This window comes from Bos indicus, chromosome 25 (genome assembly GCF_029378745.1).
Source record: "Bos indicus isolate NIAB-ARS_2022 breed Sahiwal x Tharparkar chromosome 25, NIAB-ARS_B.indTharparkar_mat_pri_1.0, whole genome shotgun sequence".
NCBI classification, from domain to species: domain Eukaryota; kingdom Metazoa; phylum Chordata; class Mammalia; order Artiodactyla; family Bovidae; genus Bos; species Bos indicus.
The window spans coordinates 19746181-19769174 of NC_091784.1; the positions used below are offsets into that span (position 1 = coordinate 19746181).

The 22994-nt window shown below is 42.2% G+C and overlaps 1 protein-coding gene and 1 pseudogene across 1 annotated transcript in view; both read left to right on the top strand.

Moving 5' to 3' along the window:
* Positions 1–1161: 1161 nt before the first annotated feature.
* Positions 1162–22994, top strand: part of LYRM1 (LYR motif containing 1) — a 38041-nt gene continuing 16208 nt past the window's right edge. Inside the window, exons 1-3 of the mRNA XM_070779190.1 lie at positions 1162–1286; positions 5705–5858; positions 8867–9042. Coding sequence (XP_070635291.1) covers positions 8878–9042 — 165 coding nt within the window. The 5' untranslated portion in view covers positions 1162–1286; positions 5705–5858; positions 8867–8877. The remainder of the gene's footprint in view (positions 1287–5704; positions 5859–8866; positions 9043–22994) is intronic.
* On the top strand, positions 12879–12998 carry LOC139179819 (5S ribosomal RNA; annotated as a pseudogene).

The following is a 22994-nucleotide window of genomic DNA, read 5'->3' on the forward strand; positions in this document are numbered from 1 at the left end:
ATGGGGAAAAAAAAAACAATACATTTGTCACTCTGTCCCACTTCCTATACAGGATACGGGCAAAGCTTCCAGCCCCATCACCTCAGGCACAGATAGTTATCGTATATAGCAATGGTGCATAGGAAGGACTTCAGGTCTGAGCCCCTTAATTCCAGGGCTGTTAATGATTAAAGAGGAAGATGGGGGTGGGGAGGTAGATGAGGGCGGAGGGAGCTGGAGATTCACCCACCACCTCTCGTTTGGGCTCCTACCTCACGGCGCTTACAAGGCGCAGAGGACCAGAGTCCGTACCCCCTCCAGGGCAGCTCCGGCCCCCAGAGCCCCAGGCCCTGGGTTGAGGGGTGCTGGCGGTGAGGAGGCAGGGACAGTAGGTAAGTTTTCTGAGCCCTGCGGCTGACACGCCACAGGCTCCCCTCACAGCCTCTCCTTCCAGCGGGACCAGTCCAGACAAGGAGCTGATTTCCACGCCTCCCCTTCCACCCCCCCTCCCTTTCTCGAAGGTACCCAGCCCCCGCCCCTTCATCTCCCAAAGCCTCCCCTTTTCCTCAAACCCCCCCTCAAACTCACAGCTGCTCCAGAGGTTCCTCCAGTCAAACCCTTTCTGGAAACGACGGCGGCCCGGCGGGTCCAAAACACCTACCATCCCCGCTCGCGTTTCCAGGTTCCCTACCCCCTCCGCCGCCGCCGCCGCCGCCTCTTCTCCCACCACTGCCGCCTCCTCCCCTTCATCTGCCGCCCACCAGCGGCGGCCGCCCCGAAGCCCCGCCCCCTCCATCGTCTCCTGCATCATCACTTCCGGTAACCCCGCAGGCCGCCCGCTTCGGCAGGCGGAATAGGAAAGGAGAGAGGAGGGAACGAGTGGCAGTTTGCGTCATGACGTACGCAAAGACGTACGAAGCTGTCCCCAAGTAAGGGCAAAGACTTAGCAACGCGGAGGGAGGGCAAGGAAGAGATGGAGTGGACCATTTTTTTCGCTGGAATAGGGTGGCGAGAGGAGAACGAAAAGGGGAAAAGGGAATTAAGGAAAGGATGAGTTTGGCTATCTTGTTGGGTATACGGCGGAGCGTGATCTAGAGTTTGAAGTTTAACGAAGGGTCGAGCCTACCCTCGACTTGGGACTAATGCTCCCACAGAAGTCCGTCCGGTGGTTTGGTCCGGTCTGGCCTACCAGACCTGCTAGAGAGCTCAGTCCGCCGCCGCTCAGCTGCGCTCCCGGCGCCGCCTCCTCCCAGCCTGCCGGAGGCTGAGGTGCTTCTGTGGGTGGGGGAAGGCTGGACTGACGCAGAGTGAGTGTTGAGGATGGAGACGCCGACTCCTGGCGCGGGAAACGGGGAAGGGGTGGACTCCTCAGGGGCAGGGATGGGGTGGGGGTGGGGGGGTACGACGTTGCTAGGAGACGAGCCTGTGTGACCCCAGCCTCGCGAGGGCTGCTTGGTGTCACCGCCGCTCGCCTCAGGAACCTGCTAAGGGAAGCGGCTTGAGTGCCAGGAAGGGGAGGCCTGATTTGGGAACGCTGAAATGCCGATTTGGGGCCCATCTCTGAATCCTTTGGATTCCCCCAATGTGTTGATGAATGGGAGATTAATAGGGGCAAATCCGGAGGTGAGGCGTCTAGCCGAGGAAGGTTGACACAAACGAGTACCCTGCACGATACTGAGATTTTCTAAGATATAGAGAACTAGCTTCTTAAATCCTTTGGTCCACGAAAGACGTTGCTACGTGAAATTTTTCGAGTCCGGGAGTAACTTAAAAAGTAAATAAGGTAGATATCAGCAGGTAAGAAATGCCCCAAAGGAAGTAATATCAGGTGAAGTGGTAGAAGATAAGGGGAAAATGAAAGTCGCTCAGTCGTGTCCGACTCTTTCCGACCCCATGGAGTGGGTAGCCGTTCCCTTTTCCAGGGGCTCTTCCCAACCCAGGGATCGAACCCAGGTCTCCCTCATTGCAGGCAGATTCTTTACCAGCTGAGCCACAAGGGAAGCCCAGAAGATGAGGGGAGGGCCACTCTAAATCAGATAAGACTGTTTAGAGGAGGCCGGGTTTGCAAAAATCCCAGGAAAGAGGGAAGCTAGGGAATGAGCTTTCTAGGTGGAGAAAAGAAGGTATCTAAAGAAGGAAACGGCGAGAAAGTCAGATGCTTGGATCAGAAGGGAAGAACAAGAGTCAGAGTGGTCTGTGATGGAGAAGTGGCATGGCCTGATCAAGCATAGCTTAGCCCAAGGCGAGAGCTTAACTGTTGGGTTACTGGAGAGTTTAAGAAGGAGTGACAGATCTCATTTACAGTTTTAGAAAATCATTCTTGGCTCCTGGATAGAGAAGGGTACAAGTGGTCAGACCTGTTTGGCAGCTGTTGCAGTAGGCCAAGGGAGAGGTGACAGTGAAATGGAAGAATTAAATTCAGAATGTATTCTGAAACTAGAACTTGCAGGACTTGTTGCCAAATTGGATATGAAGTGTATGTGAAAGGATGGAACCAAAGATGACTCCTCAGAGAAAATAGTTTGGAAGGCACTCTATTCTTTTAAACATACTAGTTTTGATAAGTTTGTTAACTGTCCAGGTAAAGATGTTGAGAAGTTAAATATGAAAATCAAGGGAAAACTCAAGAGAGATAATAAATGTAGCAGTTTATTCCTAAATCACCTAAGAAGAGAGTGCAGATAGAGAGGAAGGCCTCTGTGGGAAGCCCTATTTTGCTTTGTTAATCAAGGAAGAAAAAGTAAATTTAAGAATGCTGGTGAAGTTTTGAAATTGGGCAATTTTGGCTTAACTGTTGTGCTGTTAAATGTTTATGTATTGAAACATACTCTTGGCAGGGTGGGGGAGAGGAAGGCCATTAAACTCCTTGGGGCTCTTTACATTTAGAGATCCATAGAAGGAAAAGCCAGCAGAGGAGACTGTACATATAAAGCCTCAAAGATAAAAGGAGGCCCTGTAATATTCTTGAATAATGGGACCCACCCTCATAATCACTGAGACTCAGCCTGGAAGTTCTGGCTCAAATCTCTTTCTTCCTTTCCTCTGCCAGCTGTCAGTGCTTTTGGACTCCTGCTTAGGTGGTTTGTGTTCACTGTAACAAACCTTACTTTGCTTATTGTTTATGGGTCTGACTATCCTGTGAATTGTTTCTTCTTTGTGCCCTGTTGGCTCCTCGTTCAGAGCTTTGCCCATAGAGCCCAGTGTATAGGAACTGTGTGTCCTTAATGTATAAACCATGAATTTCAACACCTTCTGACGAAGGAGCATTTGTCCCTGATGTTGCTGCTGCCTCCATCACTAGATATGGTTGATTTCATAAAATTTAGAAAGAGTATCAGAAGAATAATCAGAAGGGACTTCTCTGGCCGTCCAGCATTTAAGACTTCATGCTTCCACTGCAGGGATTGCTGGTTCGATCTCTGATTTGAGAACTAAAATCCCATATACCAAAAAAAGAAGAATCAGAAGGCTTGGATTTCAGTCCTGGGTCACTACTGACCAGCAGAATGGTCCTGTTCTTTGAGCTTAAGGGGTTACAGATTGGCCTAGATTACAGATAACAAAATGCCTGAAAACATGGTTTGGCCCATAAATTGATCTAAATTATTTTTTTTTAATTTACTTGCCAAATTAAAAAATTCAATTTTCAGCTTCATTTGAAAAAGTGACAATCTGGCAACACCAGCCTGAGTTTCCTGCACAGCAACAGTCAGCTGGAGCCCATGAGATTCTTTTCCCTTCCTCTACCTGCCTTACCCCTATGGACATTTGATTTGCAGTTCTTGGTTTAGAGCTCTGCTGTCTGTCTGTACACACAAACTACATGTAACTATTTCAATTTAAATGAAGTAAAATAAAAAATGCAGTTCCTCAGATGTACTCACCATATGTCAGGTGCCCAGTGCCAGCGGCTACCCTGTTGGACAGCAAAGATAGAAAATATTCCCAACATTGAAGAAAATTCTATTGGTCAGTGTTGGACTGGAGAAACTTAAAGATGCTCTCAGGTCTAATCATTCTGCACACTAAAGATGGATAATGTGGCTATCCATGGATAGTAAAGTCATTGCTCCTACTCTGAAGGAAATTTGTCTAGTAAAGAGCTCCTGTGCCTCTGCAGATGGGGAAAGTGGTTCATTCAATAGTTGGCGGGTACTTGGAAACTGTCATGAAGGCGGAGACCCCCTGTGCGGAGTAAGGCCTATATATCAGATGGTTGGGTCAGGGGTCAGGTGTATCTAAGGCTATAAGCAGAGCCCTTTTGTCTGCTTCTTAATCCAATTCCTTAGGACTTATCACAAAGAAGGGGTTTGAATGTCTTAAATGTTTCGTGTTCTCTGACTTACCTAGTTCCTTTGAAGGGTTCAAATCTTGTATAGTCAAGTTATGAATGAATGACTGAGGTTGATCTTTAGCATTGACCAAGTTCCCTGATGGCTCAGATGGTAAGGAATCTGTCTGAAATGCAAGAAACTTGGGTTCAGTCCCTGGGTCAGGAAGATCTCCTGGAGGAGGGAATGGCTACCCACTCTAGTATTCTTGCCTGGAGAATTCCTAAGACAGAGGAGCCTGGCGGTTGCAAAGAGTCAGACACAACAGCAAATAACTCAATGCCTAGTGCCCACACATACGACACACTTCCACACACACCTCCTACTTCTGGTAATTTGTTCTCATTTCTCTGATTGACCTCATCTTTGTCTCTTAAAATACGGTAACAAGAAAGCGGTTACTTCCATTTCTTTTTAATTGAGAGACTGAAACTTGGTGTCCATTTAGAGTTTCTATCCCTCAGGGGGCAAATAGCTGAACATCTCAATGGTTACTATAGCCTGATTGGAGTTCCCCTTACAAGTATAATCTTGTGTGTGCTCCTGTGCTGATATATTTAGAATGAGTATATGTGCCTTATATGATCTTGTTTGGGATAGTTTAGAAACCTTCCAGACATAAATATTTTTGGTTTTTCCCTGTGTTCTAAAGATTTCCTGTGTTACAAAGCCTACCTTAATTTCTCTTCCTTTGTGTATATAATCTATCCTCTCCTCCATGACCCTTAACTCTGACACACCATATTGTCAATTTCTTGTAAAAGGATGCTGTTTCAGAGAATAGCTGTAGTATGATTAAGTACACCACACAAGCATATCCTGAGATATGCAAAGCAGTGTGTGGCATTACACTTCCCTTTTTGGATTCTAGTAACCAAAAACTGAATCCAGTCAGGAAATAAGTCCATGGGGTATGTGTGGGGCAATGAGATGAGGCCCATAGTTTATCTTGAAAGTTATTCAGTTTAGATAAGATGATACTGTATAGGATATGGAAATGCATTAGAAAGTAGGGAAGGATAACAGATCTAGGAGAAAAGTGCACTGAAGGGTAAGCAAGCAAGGAGTAAGAGATAAAGGAAGAGAAATAGGAAGGGAAGCTTGAACATGCTCTTGATTTTGGCACCTGCATTGTATTTCCAGTAAGAAGTATGTGCTGTGGTCTGAAGATAAGCAATGCCTCCAGCAGGGTTGGTTAGTCATACTGAAGAACAATAGCTCTTTACTGTACATGGATTATTAATAATCAGAGGGAAACAGCTTTAGGAAAATCCATTACTACCACAAAGCAATAAATTCACCAACAGACAACACATTTCTTTTCCCTCCTCTGCAGACAAAGTTTAGCATAGATAAAAGAGGCCTCACTGTTCCTCCTTTATTTCCTATTTCAGGTAACATTTTGCCTTTGTTAACTCCCAATGCTAAGTGATTTACGTGGATAATTATGAACAATCCTTACAGCAGCTCTTTGAAGAAGGTTCTATTGTTACCCCATTTTAAGAAATTGAGGCTCTGGAAGATTAATATCTTGCCTGATGTGGTGAGGTCAGTATTCAAACTCCAATTAGTTCATTGTTTGTATTATATCTCTCTTCTTTACATGTGTGGAAATTTTTTGAATGCCTGAAATCAAGGTAGTCATTCTCTATTCTGCTATCCTGGGCAAGAAAATCTGTTTGCTTTGATATTATAAGAACACTTCAATTCCCTGCAGGTTTTCCAGATGACTAAAGCTTTAAATTATAATTTTGGGAGCTGGTTTTGAACCCTGATCATTTGCGTGCAATGGACCTTATTCCCCCAAAGGATTGTTTTTATGAAAAAAAAGTACCAGAACCTCATTTTTCTATGTGTTTGTTTCTGTCGACTACAAATACATTCACAACCTGAAAGTAGAGTGTTTTACTTGGTGGGAATGTTAGGACTCCAAGCCCGGGAGACAGAATCTCAGATAGCCCCAAGAGACTTCTCTGAGGAAGCAGAAGAGAGAGTCAGGCTATGTACAAGTTTGCAACAAAGTAGGCAGGCAGACTGAACATCAATTATTGTTAAGTATGGAAAACCAGATACCAAGTTAAAGGAATTTAGCACTCTTCTACATATGGGAAGATGTAAGAATCTGAGATTATTGAAGTCATTTCTTCCTATGCATCTCAGCTGTCTGAGGCCAGCATCCTGCTTTTTTTTTCCTTCACTATTCCCTCCTCCCCCTACCCACCACCCCCCACCCCAAAGCTCCTCAACAATCACCATGGAGAGTAGGGGGTTATGGCATTGTGTCCCTTTTTGGAAGCCCTCATTCACATTTGGAGGCCTGAAATCGCTGATGGCTTTTACATCCTTGTTTATTGGTATGGCAGGAAATATTCAATTTCACAGTTATAAGCTTCATGGAAACATAGTATATCATTTCAGTCCTATAAGCAAACCCTGCTGCGCTGCTGCTGCTGCTAAGTCACTTCAGTCGTGTCTGATTCTGTGCGACCCCACAGACAGCAGCCCACCAGGCTCTCCCATCCCTGGGATTCTCCAGGCAAGAACACTGGAGTGGGTTGCCATTTCCTTCTCCAATGCATGAAAGTGAAAAGTGAAAGTGAAGTCACTCAGTCGTGTCCGACCCTCAGCGACCCCCTGGACTGCAGCCTTCCAGGCTCCTCGGTCCATGGGATTTTCCAGACAAGAGTACTGGAGTGGGGTGCCATTGCTGCTAAGTGGCCTTAAAAGAACTTAAGAGTGAGGGTTAGGTAATAGCTGTGTAGACTGCTCTGCTGCTGCCGCTGCTAAGTTGCTTCAGTCGTGTCCAACTCTGTGCGACCCCATAGATGGCAGCCCTCCAGGCTCCGCTGTCCCTGGGATTCTCCAGGCAAGAACACTGGAGTGGGTTGCCTCAAAGTAATAAGACTGCTTTCCCAAATAACACTTAAATCTTCAGTTCTTCATCCTGATACCCACAGTGCCACTCTTGAAAACATCATTGTGAGGGTTAATTAGTATTTTTAAATGCCTTAGGGTCTTCTGTTATGAAACCTGGCCCAAATACCAATGCATATATCTCAGGATGAGAATGAAAATTACTGGTAATTATTCTGTGTGGGTAATTTTTTTTTCTTCTAACAAAAGTATTTTAAGCTCCAACTCTGCCAGGCATGGAGTATAATGGATAAGACAAGGTCCCAACCTTATTCCCTCTCCCCCTCCCAAAACCCAGTGAAGAAAGAAATGCAGGTCAAACAGAAAATTACAATAGAGTAGGAAGAACCTAGTGTGAAGACATTGGCCTAGTGTGAAGAAGACAGTCTGTTAAAACCGATGAAAGCCAAAGGATAAGAATCAGCAGTTAAGCAAAAAAAAAAATAAAAGAATATTTCAGTTGTATGAGTTGGAATCTTCATTTGGCAAAAAGGAGGAGTCCCAGGTCTAAGGAGACAGGGCAGCAGGACACAGGATAGGTAACAGTTGGTGCTTGGTGAACATAAAAGTGGATTTCTCTGGGTGAGTTTCACGATCACCCTCCTCCCCCCCACAAATCATAAAGTAGTTGGGAGAGAAATTTGGCTACGTTATATTCATTGGTGATGGCTTTTAAAATTTTATACATAGGGACAGATCTTGAATGGATGGAAAGAGTCTCCTTCCACCTGGGGTTTGGAAGTCAGTTAACTTCCCTTGCCTTTCTGTCCCTTGTTTGTACTGCAACACTTTTTCTTCAGTCGATGGCAAAGCCTCCTGGGAGTGCAACATTTGAAATTCTGACATTCCTGAGACCAGAGTCATTCTTCTATAAATTTCATCTGAGGAAAGGGAATTTTCGTCTCTGCTCTTAACTCCTTAGTGTTCATGTGGTGATGTCTTTCCAAAGGTGAAAGAAAGTGTTCCAGGGGTGGGGAAAATGGTGAAGTGGATAAAGCCCCTAGTCCTAGCAAATTTTCCCATGCGTGCATGCTTGCTAAGTGGCTTCAGTCATGTTAAACTCTTGGCCACCCCTTGAACTGTAGCCTGCCAGGCTCCTCTGTCCATCAGATTCTCCAGGCAAGAATACTGGAGTGAGTTGTCATGCCTTCCTCCAGGGGATCTTCCCAACCCAGGGACTGAACCTGCATCTCTTTTGTCTCCTGCATTGTCAGGCAGGTTCTTTAGCAGTAGCTCCACCTGAGAAGCCCAATCTTCCCATAGGCCTCCTGCAAAACTAGATTTAGACATACCAAGTACTTAACATGTATTTTCATTCTCAGTAGCAAGTGGAAGAGTGAGTGGGTGGTGCTTTTTTTTTTTTTTTAAAGGAAATTGATCACTGCTTCTCTCAAGTCCCCATTACTGATTCCAAAATGAAAACAGGGGAAAAGTTGCAGCTAGAAAAATAACCATCTAGCTTTTTTGGCTCTTAATCCCAGCTTTCCTGTCAATTAGGTAGCATTAGGCAAGACTCTCGGAGAAGGCAATGCCACCCCACTCCAGTACTCTTGTCTGGAAAATCCCATGGATGGAGGAGCCTGGTGGGCTACAGTCCATGGTGTTGCTAAGAGTTGGACACGACTGAGTGACTCCACTTTCAGTTTTCACTTTCATGCATTGGAGAAGAAAATGGCAACCCACTCCAGTGTTCTTGCCTGGAGAATCCCAGGGACAGGGGAGCGTGGTGGGCTGCCGTCTATGGGGTCGCACAGAGTCGGACATGACTGAAGTGACGCAGCAGCAGCAGCAGCAAGCAAGACTCTTCACCATCTGCAAGGTTGGTAGAATCACCAAATACTTATGGTATTGTTTGAAATACAGCATGTTTTAAAAAATGTAAATCAGGTCAGGCCAGTATACTGTTACTTGCCTAAAACCTACCAGTGTCTTCTTTTGCTCTTAGACTACAAATCAAACTGCTTTCCAAGGCCTGCTTTCCCAACCTGTGTGGGATTCTATACACCTATCGCCTCACTTCCCCCATAGACTCTCAATTGTGTTAACACAGATTGGTTCCCACTTCATAGCCTTTGTCCCTACTGTTCTTTCTTCCTGCATCTTCTTCCCCTGAACTCTTACCATTTATAGGTTCCTTGACACCATTCAAGACCCAACTCAAATATCACTGACTATCCAAAATAATCACCACCTCTTCTCATCTATATCATATTATTGTTTCATTCTTTGAGAATACATATCACCAAGAAAAATTGTTTTTCTTGTATATCATCTGCCTCTGCCACTTGGATATAAACTGTAGGTCAGGGACCGTGGCTGCTTGTTTATCACTGTATGCCTAGAACTGCATGTACCTGGCACATGGCACTGAATAAATGTTAGATGGATGGGTGGATGGATTCTTGGGAGGGAAGAGTAAGACCTGCAGGGTAGTAGTATTGTAATGAGTGCTGATATCTCTTCTGTGACGTCAGCTCCCTTTGAAGTGTCAGGAACAGTGCTGCTACAGGGAACAGAAGATTCAAGCAGTCCAGCCCAGTGCACGGCCTCCTCTAAAGGTGCTGATGCGTAACATCATTACTGAGGAAGGACAGTAGCAGGGGAGGGGTGGATAACGTATTTATAAGGTGGAGACCTTGTAAAAGGGTACTTGCAATTCATATCTAGGCGCAAAAAGAAGGGTTTTTTTGCTCTTTGTAAGAAGGGACTAGAATTTAGTTCCCATTGTCAAAACTGGCTAAGTTCTTTAAAGCAATCAGCAAACATTCAACCATGTTTACTTAAATTGAGCAGCCTATTTAGTGATTAAAAGTTGGTGCTCTGACTCCAGACTTTGATTTTAAATCTGGCTCCACCTCTTCCTTTCGTTATGGCTGTACTCAAGTTACTTAACCTCTTTTTGCATCAGGATCCTCTTTTATAAAATAGGATAACGTGTTTACCTTATAAAACAGTGATGACTATGGGAATTAATATATATGTATGTAAAGTACCTAGAAAGCCGGGCACAGAGTAATTACAAAGTAAGTGTTTTTATTGTTTAGGCACTAAGTTGTGTCTGATTCTTTGTGAAGCATGCCAGGCTTCTCTGTCCTTCACTATCTCCCAAAGTTTGCTCAAATTAATGTCCATTGAGTCGGTGATACCATTATTACCATTATTTTTATTCCTTTAGTGAGCAAAATGCAGTCCCTGCCCTGCAGAAGAAGGGAGGACAGGAAGAAAAAGACACAGTGAAACTGGATGTAATAAAAGCAGAGAAAGAGGTGCTCCAAAAAGGCTTCAGAGTAAACTAGTGTCTGCAAGTTGGCATGGCCAGCCAAAACAGGCATCCTAAGTGAAAAGATTAGCCAGAACAAACACCACAGTAGAGTGCCATAGAGCTCCATTTCCCAAACTTAGTTTTTTTGGGGACTCCTCCACATCATAATTTTTAGTATTATATTCCTATATTTTACACCAGGTTAAAAATTTCTGTAATATGTGTAAAGGTAGAACTACAAAATAGAAATCACTTTAAGTCATGGGTTTCAGTTCAGTTCAGTTCAGACGCTCAGTCATGTCCAGCTCTTTGTTGACCCCATGGACTGCAGCATGCCAGGCCTCCCTGTCAATCACCAACTCCTGGAGTTTACTCAAAATCATGTCCATTGAGTCAGTGATGCCATCCAACCATCTCACCCTCTTTTGTCCTCTTCTCCTCCTGCCTTCAATCTTTCCCAGCATCAGGGTCTTTTCTAATGAGTCAGTTCTTCGCATCAGATGGCCAAAGTATTGGAGTTTCAGCTTCAGCCTCAGTCGGGAATGAATATCAGGACTGATTTCCTTTAGGATAGACAGGTTGGATCTTCTTGCAGTCCAAGGGACTCTCAAGAGTCTTCTCCAACACCACAGTCCAAAAGCATCAATTCTTCGGTGCTTAGCTTTCTTTATAGTCCAACTCTCACATCTATACCTGACTACTAGAAAAACCATAGCCTTGAACCTTTGTTGGCAAAGTAATGTCTCTGCTTTTTAATATGCTCTCTAGGTTGGTCATAACTTTCCTTCCAAGGAGTAAGCGTCTTTTAATTTCATGGCTGCAGTCACCATTTGTAGTGATTTTGGAGCCCAAAACAATAAAATCAGCCACTGTTTCCAATGTTTCCCCCATCTATTTGCCATGAAGTGATGGGACTGGATGCCGTGATCTTTGTTTTCTGAATGTTGAGCTTTAAGCCAACTTTTTCACTCTCCACTTTCACTTTCATCAAGAAGCTCGTTAGTTCTTCACTTTCTGCCATAAGGGTGCTGTCATCTACATATCTGAGGTTATTGATATTTCTCCCAGAAATCTTGATTCCAGCTTGTACTTCATCTAGCCCAGCGTTTCTCATGATGTACTCTGCATATAAGTTAAATAAGCAAGGTGACAATATACAGCCTTGATGTACTCCTTTTCCTATTTGGAATCAGTCTATTGTTCCATGTCCAGTTCTAATTGTTGCTTCCTGACCTGCATACAGATTTCTGAAGAGGCAGGTCAGGTGGTCTGGTATCCCCATCTCTTGAAGAATTTTCCATGGTTTGTTGTGATCCACACAGTCAAAGGCTTTGGCGTAGTCAATAAAGCAGAAGTAGATGTTTTTCTGGAGCTCTCTTGCTTTTTTGATGATCAAGTGGATGTTGGCAATCTGATCTCTGGTTCTTCTGCCTTTTCTAAAACCAGCTTGAACATCTGGAAGTTCACAGCTCACGTATTGCTGAAGCCTGGCTTGGAGAATTTTGAGCATTACTTTACTAGCGTGTGAGATGAATGCAATTGTGTGGTAGGTTGAGCATTCTTTGGCATTGCCTTTCTTTGGGATTGAAATGAAAACTGACTTTTTCTAGTCCTGTGGCCACTGCTGAGTTTTCCAAATTTGCTGGCATATTGAGTGCAGCACTTTCACAGGATCATCTTTTAGGATTTGAAATAATAGCTCAACTGGAATTCCATCACCTCCACTACCTTTGTTTGTAGTGATGCTTTCTAAGGCCCACTTGACTTCACATTCCAGAATGTTTGGCTCTAGGTGAGTGAGCACAGCACCATGATTATCTGGGTTGTGCGTTTGGTGGGCTATTAAAACACATTAAGAGAATCACAGTAAGAAAATAAATATTCTATTATACATGAAAAATTACCTCACCAACGAATCTTTGGGACACTTGCTTTAGGGGAAAGTTCTGACTATGTCCTGAGGCCAAAATGTACTAGCAATGACATTTATCAGCCTTTTCTTAATAGTACAGGCTGCACATGGTAGGTGCTTGATAACAAGTTTTATCCAGGCACTGTGTTTATACATGAAGTATGACTTGAAGAAAAGAGCCCAATTTCCAGTCACAGTTCCTCCAAGGCATACTTCCTATCTCTTATCTTTCCTCATTCTGGGATTTGAGGGTTAAGGAAGTGAAAAGCAGAATTTGAAGAACTATCAGTCTCAGGATAAAAGTTACAAAACTTTTAAGAAGTTCTAAATATAAGAACTGATTTCACAGGCAGTTGTGATTGCAGTTCAGTTGTGGTCCTCTAAACAACTTAATATTCCTTATATCACCCATGGGAGAATCCCAGCAAACCCCGCTGCATCAGATCAACCCCTGATACTAGTGAAGAAGGATAAGGGCTGATTTAATGGCCATACCACCTTGAACGAGCCTGATCTCGTCTGATCTTGGAAGCTAAGCAGGGTCGGGCCTGGTTAGTCACTTGGATGGGAGACCGTCTGGGAATACCGGGTGCTCCAGGTGTTTTTTATTATTTTCATTGAACTTCCCTGGTGGCTCAGACAGTAAAACGTCTGTCTACCATGCAGGAGACCCGGGTTCGAGCCCTGGGTTGGGAAGATCCTCTGGAGAAGGAAATGGCAATCCACTCCAGTACTATTGCCTGGAAAATCCCATGGACAGAGGAGCCTGGTAGGCTACAGTCTATGGGGTCACAAAGAGTCGGACACGACTGAGCGACTTCACTTCACTAACCCTGCATCAATAGTGAGAGATAATTGATAATTAGAGGAGTAAGTGTTGGTTTCAAGCCATTAAATCCAAAAGGAGGAAAATTCTTAGGGAAAAGGTACTTTTCCTAAATACGTTGCTTCCTAGGAATAGAAATATAAACCAAAAGGAAAATAGCTTAAATTTTTTTTTTTTTTAACTTACGTGGCTGATTTTGTTTCTAGAATCACAAGCTTTGTAACACCCACTTGTTAATAGTACGTAATACAGCTTAGACTGTCTGTGGAAATCTTTTGGACTTGAGTTTTCTGGGTCATCTAGTGTTGGAAAGGGAAACATCACTTATTTCCCTTTTAGGATTAGGGTTTTTTGCAGCATGTGAGCCTCTCTTGTAGAGTACAGGCTCTAGAGCACAAGGGCTCAGCAGTTGCCTCTAGGCATGTGGGATTTTAGTTCCTTGACCAGGGATCAAACCAGCTTCCCCTGCATTGGGAGGCAGATTCTCAATCACTGTATCACCAGGGAAGTACCAGGATTAGTTTTCAAAACACTTAAAGGTTAAAGTGTTTTGAAAATGGTCCTATTAAATACGAGTTGTTAGTTCTGCTTGTTATCTCAAGTATTGTAATGGCAAGGCTTGTGTATCAGATATAAATAGAATGATCAGTTAAAGTATGAAGCTGTGGTTCTTAGAGTAGTAGAAAAAAAGAAATGAAAGCCAGACTTTGGAGAAGGTTGCTGCTGTTTTAATATGCCAGATCGCCTTCACCTTCCTCTTTTGGTATTGTGCGGTCAAGGAAGTTTAATCTGTTAATGACAGGAAAGTGAAGCAGTTGTGAATAGAAGTTTGTTGCAGACTCTGCTCCTCACAGGAACTGACTCATGTATTTTTGTATGAAACCATGGAGTTTTAGGGATAGCCAGAAACTCAGAAACCTGTTTCTTTACCAGGAAAAACATCATCAATTCTATGAGTTTTCATTATGATTAGCCATAATGAATGATGATCTCTCTTAATTTGTATGAATTCCTTTTAAGTGTTTTTTCCTGTGAGGCGTAACGGATGTTGGGCTTCCCTGGTAGCTCAGCTGGTAAAGAATCCTCCTGTGATGCGGGAGACCTGGGTTCTATCCCTGGGTTGGGAAGATCCCCAGGAGGAGGGCATGGCAACCCACTCCAGTATTATTCTTGCCTGGAGAATCCCCATGGACAGAGGAACCTGGCGGGTACAGTGCATGGGGTCATAAAGAGGCGGACACAACTGAGCGACTAAGCATAGCACAACATAGTCCATGTCAAAATGAATATCAGGTATAATGGATATAACTTTAGCCCTTTTAACGTTTGAATTTGGGTGAAGTAGTGATTTCAGAAAATAATAGCAAATGAAGCAACTGACAAACAACTAATCTCAAAAATATACAAGCAACTCCTAGAGCTCAATTCCAGAAAAATAAATGACCCAATCAAAAAATGGGCCAAAGAACTAAATAGACATTTCTCCAAAGAAGACATACAGATGGCTAACAAACACATGAAAAGATGCTCAACATCACTCATTATCAGAGAAATGCAAATCAAAACCACTATGAGGTACCATTTCACGCCAGTCAGAATGGCTGCGATCCAAAAGTCTACAAGCAATACATGCTGGAGAGGATGTGGAGAAAAGGGAACGCTCTTACACTGTTGGTGGGAATGCAAACTAGTACAGCCACTATGGAGAACAGTGTGGAGATTCCTTAAAAAACTGGAAATAGAACTGCCTTATGATCCAGCAATCCCACTGCTGGGCATACACACTGAGGAAACCAGAATTGAAAGAGACATGTGTACCCCAGTGTTCATCGCAGCACTGTTTATAATAGCCAGGACACAGAAGCAACCTAGATGTCCATCAGGATGAATGGATAAGAAAGCTATGGTACATATACACAATGGGGTATCACTCAGCCATTAAAAAAGAATACATTTGAATCAGTTCTAATGAGGTGGATGAAACTGGAGCCTATTATACAGAGTGAAGTAAGCCAGAAAGAAAAACACCAATACAGTATACTAACGCATATATATGGAATTTAGAAAGATGGTAACAATAACCCTGTATACGAGACAGCAAAAGAGACACTGATGTATAGAACAGTCTTTTGGACTCTGGGAGAGGGAGAGGGTGGGATGATTTGGGAGAATGGCATTGAAATACGTATAATACCATATATGAAACGAGTCACCAGTCCAGGTTCGATGCACGATACTGGATGCTTGGGGCTGGTGCACTGGGATGACCCAGAGGGATGGCATGGGGAGGGAGGAGGGTTCAGGATGGGGAACACATGTATACCTATGGCGGATTCATTTCGATATTTGGCAAAACCAATTCAATATTGTAAAGTTTGAAAATAAAATTTAAAAAAAAATGGTTAAGCCGTGGTTTATTCCTCATTGCTTAAGAAAGGTCATCAGTGTCAGGATAAGTAGGAGGTAGAGCCATTCAGACATTCTCAGGTGAATTCCTTGAATTCCCTCAGAATTTCTAGATAACACAGCTCCTTCCAGCTCCCATCTGCTTTCTTTAGCTGCCCAAATCCTCATAAGCTTAGGACCAACCTAAAGTGTGGAATCTCCATGTATTATTACCCTTCCACCTTGGGTTGGAAATGGGTCTTGTTCTCAAAGGGCAATGAGCAGCATATTTCTCAACAGATGACCTGTTTGAATAAAGTCCTGGACTCATAATGAGGTGTACCACTGCCTGGTCTTGCTACTCACTTGCCAAATCCTCATCTTCCCAGCCTGCTAATTCGTTTTAAAGGCGAATACAGTATTCATTCTCCTAAATCTGACTAATCACAGTCCTCCAGTAGTGAGCTTTCTTTTCCTATCTTCTTTGAATTTCTTTTTTAAATCATTGTTTAAACTGAGGTATTGTTGATTTATAATATTAATTTCAGATGTTCAACATAGTGATTCAAAGTTATTATAGATTGTACTCTGTTTAAAATAGTTATAAAATATTGACTCTAACCCCTGTGCTATATAATACATCCTGGTAGCTTACTGATTTTATACTTCGTAGTTTGTGCTTTTAATCCCCTACCTCTCTGTTGCCCCACTACCTCCCCACTGGTAACCAGTAGTTCATTCTCTGTATCTATGAGTCTGTTTTGTTTAATTTATTCATTTCTTTTATTTTTTAGATTCCATATATAAGTGATAACACAGAGTATTTCTCTTTTTCTGTCTGATTTATCTCACTAAGTACAATACCCTCCAGGTCCATTTATGTTGTTGCAAATGGCAGAATTTCATTCTTTTTATGGCTGAGTAGTATTACATTGTGTATATATATTTCATCTTCTTTATCCATTCATCTGTTGATAGACACTTAGGTTACTTCCCTATCTTATCTTTTAAATAATGATGTAATGAACATTGGGTGCACTTATCTTTTTGAACTACTGTTTTTCCCAGATACATACCCAGAAGTAGAATTGCCGGGTCATAAGGCAAGAATACACAGAAGAACTGTACAGAAAAGATCTTCATGACCCAGATAACCACGATGGTGTGATCACTCACCTAGAGCCAGACATCCTGGAGTGTGAAGTCAAGTGGGCCTTAGGAAACATCACTACGAACAAAGGTAGTGGAGATGATGGAATTCCAGTTGAGCTATTTCAAATCCTAAAAGATGATGCTGAGAAAGTGCTGCACTCAATATGCCAGCAAATTTGAAAAACTCAGCAGTGGCCACAGGACTGGAAAAGGTCAGTTTTCATTCCAATCCCAAAGAAAGGCAATGCCAAAGAATGTTCAAACTACTGCACAGTTGCACTCATCTCACACACTAGCAAAGTAATGCTCAAAATTCTCCAAGCCAGGCTTAAACAGTATGCAAACTGTGAACTTCCAGATGTTCAAGCTGGATTTAGAAAAGGCAGAAGAACCAGAGATCAGATTGCCAACACTGGATCACTGAAAAAGCAAAAGACAAGGGAGTTCCAGAAAAACATCTACTTCTCTGCTTTACTGACTATGCCAAAGCCTTCAACTGTGTGGATCACAACAAACTGTGGAAAGTTCTTCAAGAGATGGGAATACCAGACCACCTTACCTGCCTCCTGAGAAACTGGTATGCAGGTCAAGAAGCAACAGTTAGAACCAGACATAGAACAGACTGGTTCCTAATTGGGAAAAGAGTACATTGAGGCTGTATATTGTCACCCTGTTTATTTAACTTATACGCAGAGTACATCATGAGAAATGCCAGGCTGGATGAAGCACAAGCTGGAATCAAGATTGCTGGGAGAAATGTCAATAACCTCAGATATGCAGATGACACCACCCTTATGGCAGAAAGCAAAGAGGAACTAAAGAGCCTCTTGATGAAGTTAAAGAGAAGAGTGAAAAATTTGCCTTAAAAGTCAACATTCAAAAAAAAAAAAAAATCAACATTCAGAAAACTAATATGGCATCCAGTCTCATCACTTCTTGCAAATAGGTGGGGAAACAATGGAAACCGTGACAGATTTTATTTTGTTGGGCTCCAAAATCACTGCAGATGGTGACTGCAACCATGAAATTAAAAGACACTTGATCCTTGGAAGAAAAGCTATGACCAACCTAGACAGCATATTAAAAAGCAGAAACGTTACTATGCTGAAAAAAGTTCGTCTAGTCAAAGCTATGATTTTTCTAGTAGTCATGTATGGATGTGAGAGTTGGACTATAAAGAGAGCTGAGTATTGAAAAATTGATGCTTTTGAACTGTGGTATTGGAGAAGACTCTTGAGAGTCCCTTGGACTGATTCAGGAAATCAGTCCTGAATATTCATTGGAAGGACTGATACTGAAGCTGAAACTCCAATACTTTGGCCACCTGATATGAAGAACTGACTCATTGGAAAAGACCCCGAGGCTGGGAAAGATTGAAGGGAGGTGGAGAACGGGACAACAGAGGATGAGATGACTGGATGGCATCACTGACTCGATGGACATGAGTTTGAGCAAGCTCCAGGAGATGGTGAAGGACAGGGAAGCCTGGCATGCTGCAGTCCATGGGGTTGCAAAGAGTCGGACACTACTGTGTAACTGAACTGAACTGATGGTAGTTCCATTTTTAGCTTTCAAGGAACCTCCATAGGTTTTCCATAGTGGCTACACCAGGTTAGATTCCCACCAACTGTTCCCTTTCTTCTATGTCCTCCCCAATATTTATTATTTATGTTCTTTTTGATGATAGCTGTCTGACAGGTGTGAAGTAATATCTCATTATGGTTTTGATTTGCATATTTCTGATGATTAGGCTAAGTGTTAGTCACTCAGTCACGTCTGACTCTTTGCAACCCTGTGGACTGTAGACTGCCAAGCTCATCTGTCCATGGAGTTCTCTAGGCAAAAATACTAGAGTGGGTACCCATTCCTTCTCCAAGGGATCTTCCTGACCCAAGGATCGATCCTGCATCTCCTGCATTGCAGGCAAATTCTGTACCATGTGAGCTACCAGGGATTACTGATGATTACTGATGCTGAATGTCTTTTCATGCGACAGTGGCCACGTGTATGTCTTCTTCAGAAAAATGTCTCTTTGGGTCTTCTGCCCATTTTTTAATCAGGTTGTTTTTATTGATATTTAATTGTATGAACTCTCTATATATTTTTGGATATTAACCTATCAGTCATATTATTTACAAATATTTTCTCCTACTCAGTAGGTTGTTTTTTCATTTTGTCAGTGGTTTCATTTGCTGTAAGAAAGCTTTTAAGTTTAATTAGGCCCCATTTTAGTTTTGCTTTTGTCTCCTTTGTCTTAGAAGACAAGTCAAGAAAAATTGTCACAATTTATGTCAGAGTGTTCTATCTGTGTTTTCTACAGGTATTATGGCTTTCAGTCTTTCCTTTAGTTCTTTAATCTAGTTTAAGTTTATCTTCATAAGTGATGTATGATACTGTTATGATAAGCATAACTTTGTAGTATAGTCTGAAGTCAGGGAATGTGTTACCTCCAGCTCTGTTCTTTCTGAAGATGTTTTGGCTATTCAGAGTCTTTTGTGTTTCTATACACATTTTTAAATATTTGTCCTAGTTCTGTGAACAATGCCATCAGTATTTTGACAGGGATTGCATTGTATTTGTAGATTGCCTTAAGTAGTATGATAATTTTAACAGTATTCTTCCAGTCCAAGATATCTTCTACCTCCTTGAAAGTAAAGTTGCTCAGTTGCTACCCCATGGACTGTAGCCTACCAGTCCTCTGCCCATGGGATTTTCCAGGCAATAGTACTGGAGTGGATTGCCATTTCCTTCTCCAGGGGATCTTCCCGACCCAGGGATCGCACATTGTAGACAGACACTTAACCGTCTGAGCCACCAGGGAAGTCTACCTCCTTAGTAGGTTTATTTTGAGATATTTTATTTTTTTGACATAATGATGAATAGGATTATTTAGTTGATTTCTCTGTCTGATAGTTTGTTGTTAGTAGAGACAAATGCAGCAGGTTTCTATATATTAATTTTGTATCCTGCAACTCTACTGAATTTATTGATAAGCTCTAGTAGTTTTCTGGTGGGATCTTTAGAATTTTTTATGTATGGTATCATGCCATCTGCAGATAGTGACAATTTTACTTCTTCCTTTAAAATTTGGGTTCCTTTTATTTTTCTTCTCTGATTGCTATGGCTAGGACTGCCAAAACTATGTTGAGAGAATGGGCATCCTTGACTTGTTCCTCATCTTAGAGGCAATGCTTTCAGCTTTTCACCATTGAATATGTTATTTTGTCATATACGGTGTTTGTTATTTTGAGGGACATCTCCTCTGTGCCCACTTTCTGGGAAGCTTTTATCATAAGTGGATGTTGAATTTTGTCAAAAGCTTTTTCTGCATCTATTGAGATGATCCTTTGGTTTTTAATTTTTCAATTTTTTAATGTAGAGTAGGCTTCAGCAATATGTGAACCATGAACTTCCTGATGTTCAAGCTGGTTTTAGAAAAGGCAGAGGAACCAGAGATCAAATTGCCAACATCCACTGGATCATGGAAAAAGCAAGAGAATTCCAGGAAAACATCTATTTCTGCTTTATTGACTATGCCAAAGCCTTTGACTGTGTGGATCACAATCAACTGTGGAAAATTCTGAGAGATGGGAATACCAGACCACCTGATCTGCCTCTTGAGAAATTTGTATGCAGGTCAGGAAGCAACAGTTAGAACTGGACATGGAACAACAGACTGGTTCCAAATAGGAAAAGGAGTTCGTCAAGGCTGTATATTGTCACCCTGCTTATTTAACTTATATGCAGAGTACATCCTGAGAAACACTGGACTGGAAGAAACACAAGCTGGAATCAAGATTGCCGGGAGAAATATCAATCACCTCAGATATGCAGATGACACCACCCTTATGGCAGAAAGTGAAGAGGAACTCAAAAGCCTCTTGATGAAAGTGAAAATGGAGAGTGAAAAAGTTGGCTTAAAGCTCAACATTCAGAAAACGAAGATCATGGCATCCAGTCCCATCACTTCATGGGAAATAGATGGAGAAACAGTGCAAACAGTGTCAGACTTTATTTTGGGGGGCTCCAAAATCACTACAGATGGTGACTGCAGCCATGAAATTAAAAGACGCTTACTCCTTGGAAGAAAAGTTATGACCAACCTAGATAGCATATTGAAAAGCAGAGACATTACTTTGCCAACAAAGGTTCATCTAGTCAAGGCTATGGTTTTTCCTGTGGTCATGTATGGATGTGAGAGTTGGACTGTGAAGAAAGCTGAGCGCCGAAGAATTGATGCTTTAGAATTGTGGTGTTGGAGAAGACTCTTGAGAGTCCCTTGGACTGCAAGGAGATCCAACCAGTCCATTCTGAAGGAGATCAGCCCTGGGATTTCTTTGGAAGGAATGATGCTAAAGCTGAAACTCCAGTACTTTGGCCACCTCATGCGAAGAGTTGACTCATTGGAAAAGACTCTGATGCTGGGAGGGATTGGGAGCATGAGGAGAAGGGGACGACAGAGGATGAGATGGCTGGATGGCATCACTGACTCCATGGAAGTGAGTCTGAGTGAACTCCGGGAGTTGGTGATGGACAGGGAGGCCTGGCATGCTGTGATTCATGGGGTCGCAAAGAGTCGGACACAACTGAGCGACTGATCTGATCTGATCTGATCTGATCACATTGATTTGCAGATATTGATAAATCCCACTTGATCATGGTGTATTACCCTTCTAGTGTATCATTGGATTTTGTTTGCTAATAATTTGTTGAGGATTTTTGCATCTATGTCCATCAGTGATATAGGCCTGTAATTTTTGTTGTTGTTGTTATGTCTTTGTTTGGTTTTGGATCAAGGTGATGCTAGGGGCCTCATAGAGTGAGTTAGGAACTGTTCCTTCCTCCAGAATTTTTTGGAATAGCTTGAGAAAGATAGGTGTTAACTCTTCTCTAAATGTTTGGTAGAATTCGCCTGTGAAGCCCTCTGGTCCTAGACTTTTGTTTATTGAGAATTTTTAAATTATGATTCAATTTTATTACTGGTAATTGGACTGTTCATATTTTCTATTTTTTTTTTTCTGGTTCAGTCTTGGCATATTATACATTTCTAAGATTTTCTCCATTTTTTTTCTGTTGTCCATTTTATTGGCATATAGTCATTCCTAGTAATCACTTACGATCTTTTGTATTTCTGTGCTGTTGACTGTAACTTTTCCTTTTTAATTTCTGATTTTATTGATTTGGGCCTTCTCTTTTTCTCTTCATGAGTCTGGCTAAAGATTTATCAATTTTGTTTTTCTTTTAAAAAAAATCTGTTGGTTTCATTGACTTTTCTATTTTTTTTAAATTTCTGCTCTCTTTTTTTTTCAGATTTGTTTATTTATTTTTGGCCATGCTGGGTCTTTGTTGCTGCCCATGGGCATTCTCTAGGTGTGGGAAGCAGGGACTACTCTCTAATCACTGTGCATGGGCTCTCTAGTTGCTGTGTGCAGGCTTCTTGGTGGTGGCTTCTCTTGTTGCAGAGTGTGGGCTCTAGGCCATGGGCTTCTGTAGTTGCAGCTCATGGGCTCAGTAGTTGTGACTCACAGGCTCTAGAGTGCTGACTCAGCAGTTGTGGCTCACAGGCTCTACAGTGCTGACTCAGCAGTTGTGGCACGTGGGCTTAGTTGCTACACTGCATGTGGGATCTCCTCAGAGCAGGGATCAGACCTGTGTCCCCTACATTGGCAGGCAGATTCTTAACCATTGACCCATCAGGGAAACACCTGCTCTGATCTTTATTATCTCTTTCCTTCCACTAACTTTGGGGTTTGTTTGTTCTTTTTCTAATTCCTTCCTTTAGGTATAAGATTAGGTTGTTTGATATTATTCTTGTTTCCTGAGGTAAGCTTGCATCACTATAAACTTCGCTCTTACAGCTGCTTTTGCTGCCTCCCATAGATTTTGGATCTTTGTTTATTTGTTTTCATTTATCTCTGGGTATTAAAAAACTATTGTGTGTGTATATATAAATATATGTATATGTGCAATATAGGTTTATGAATAGCCATAAATATGTGTGTGTGTATATGTGTATATATATATATATATATATATGTGTGTGTGTGTGTGTGTGTGTGTGTGTGTATACACACAATTATTTTAAATTGCTGATCTTTGGATTAAAGATCTAAATTTAAGACCAGAAACTATAAAACTCCTAGAGGAAAACATAGGCAAAACACTCTCTGACATAAACCACAGCAGGATCCTCTATGACCCACCCCCCAGAGTAATGGAAATAAAAGCAAAAAT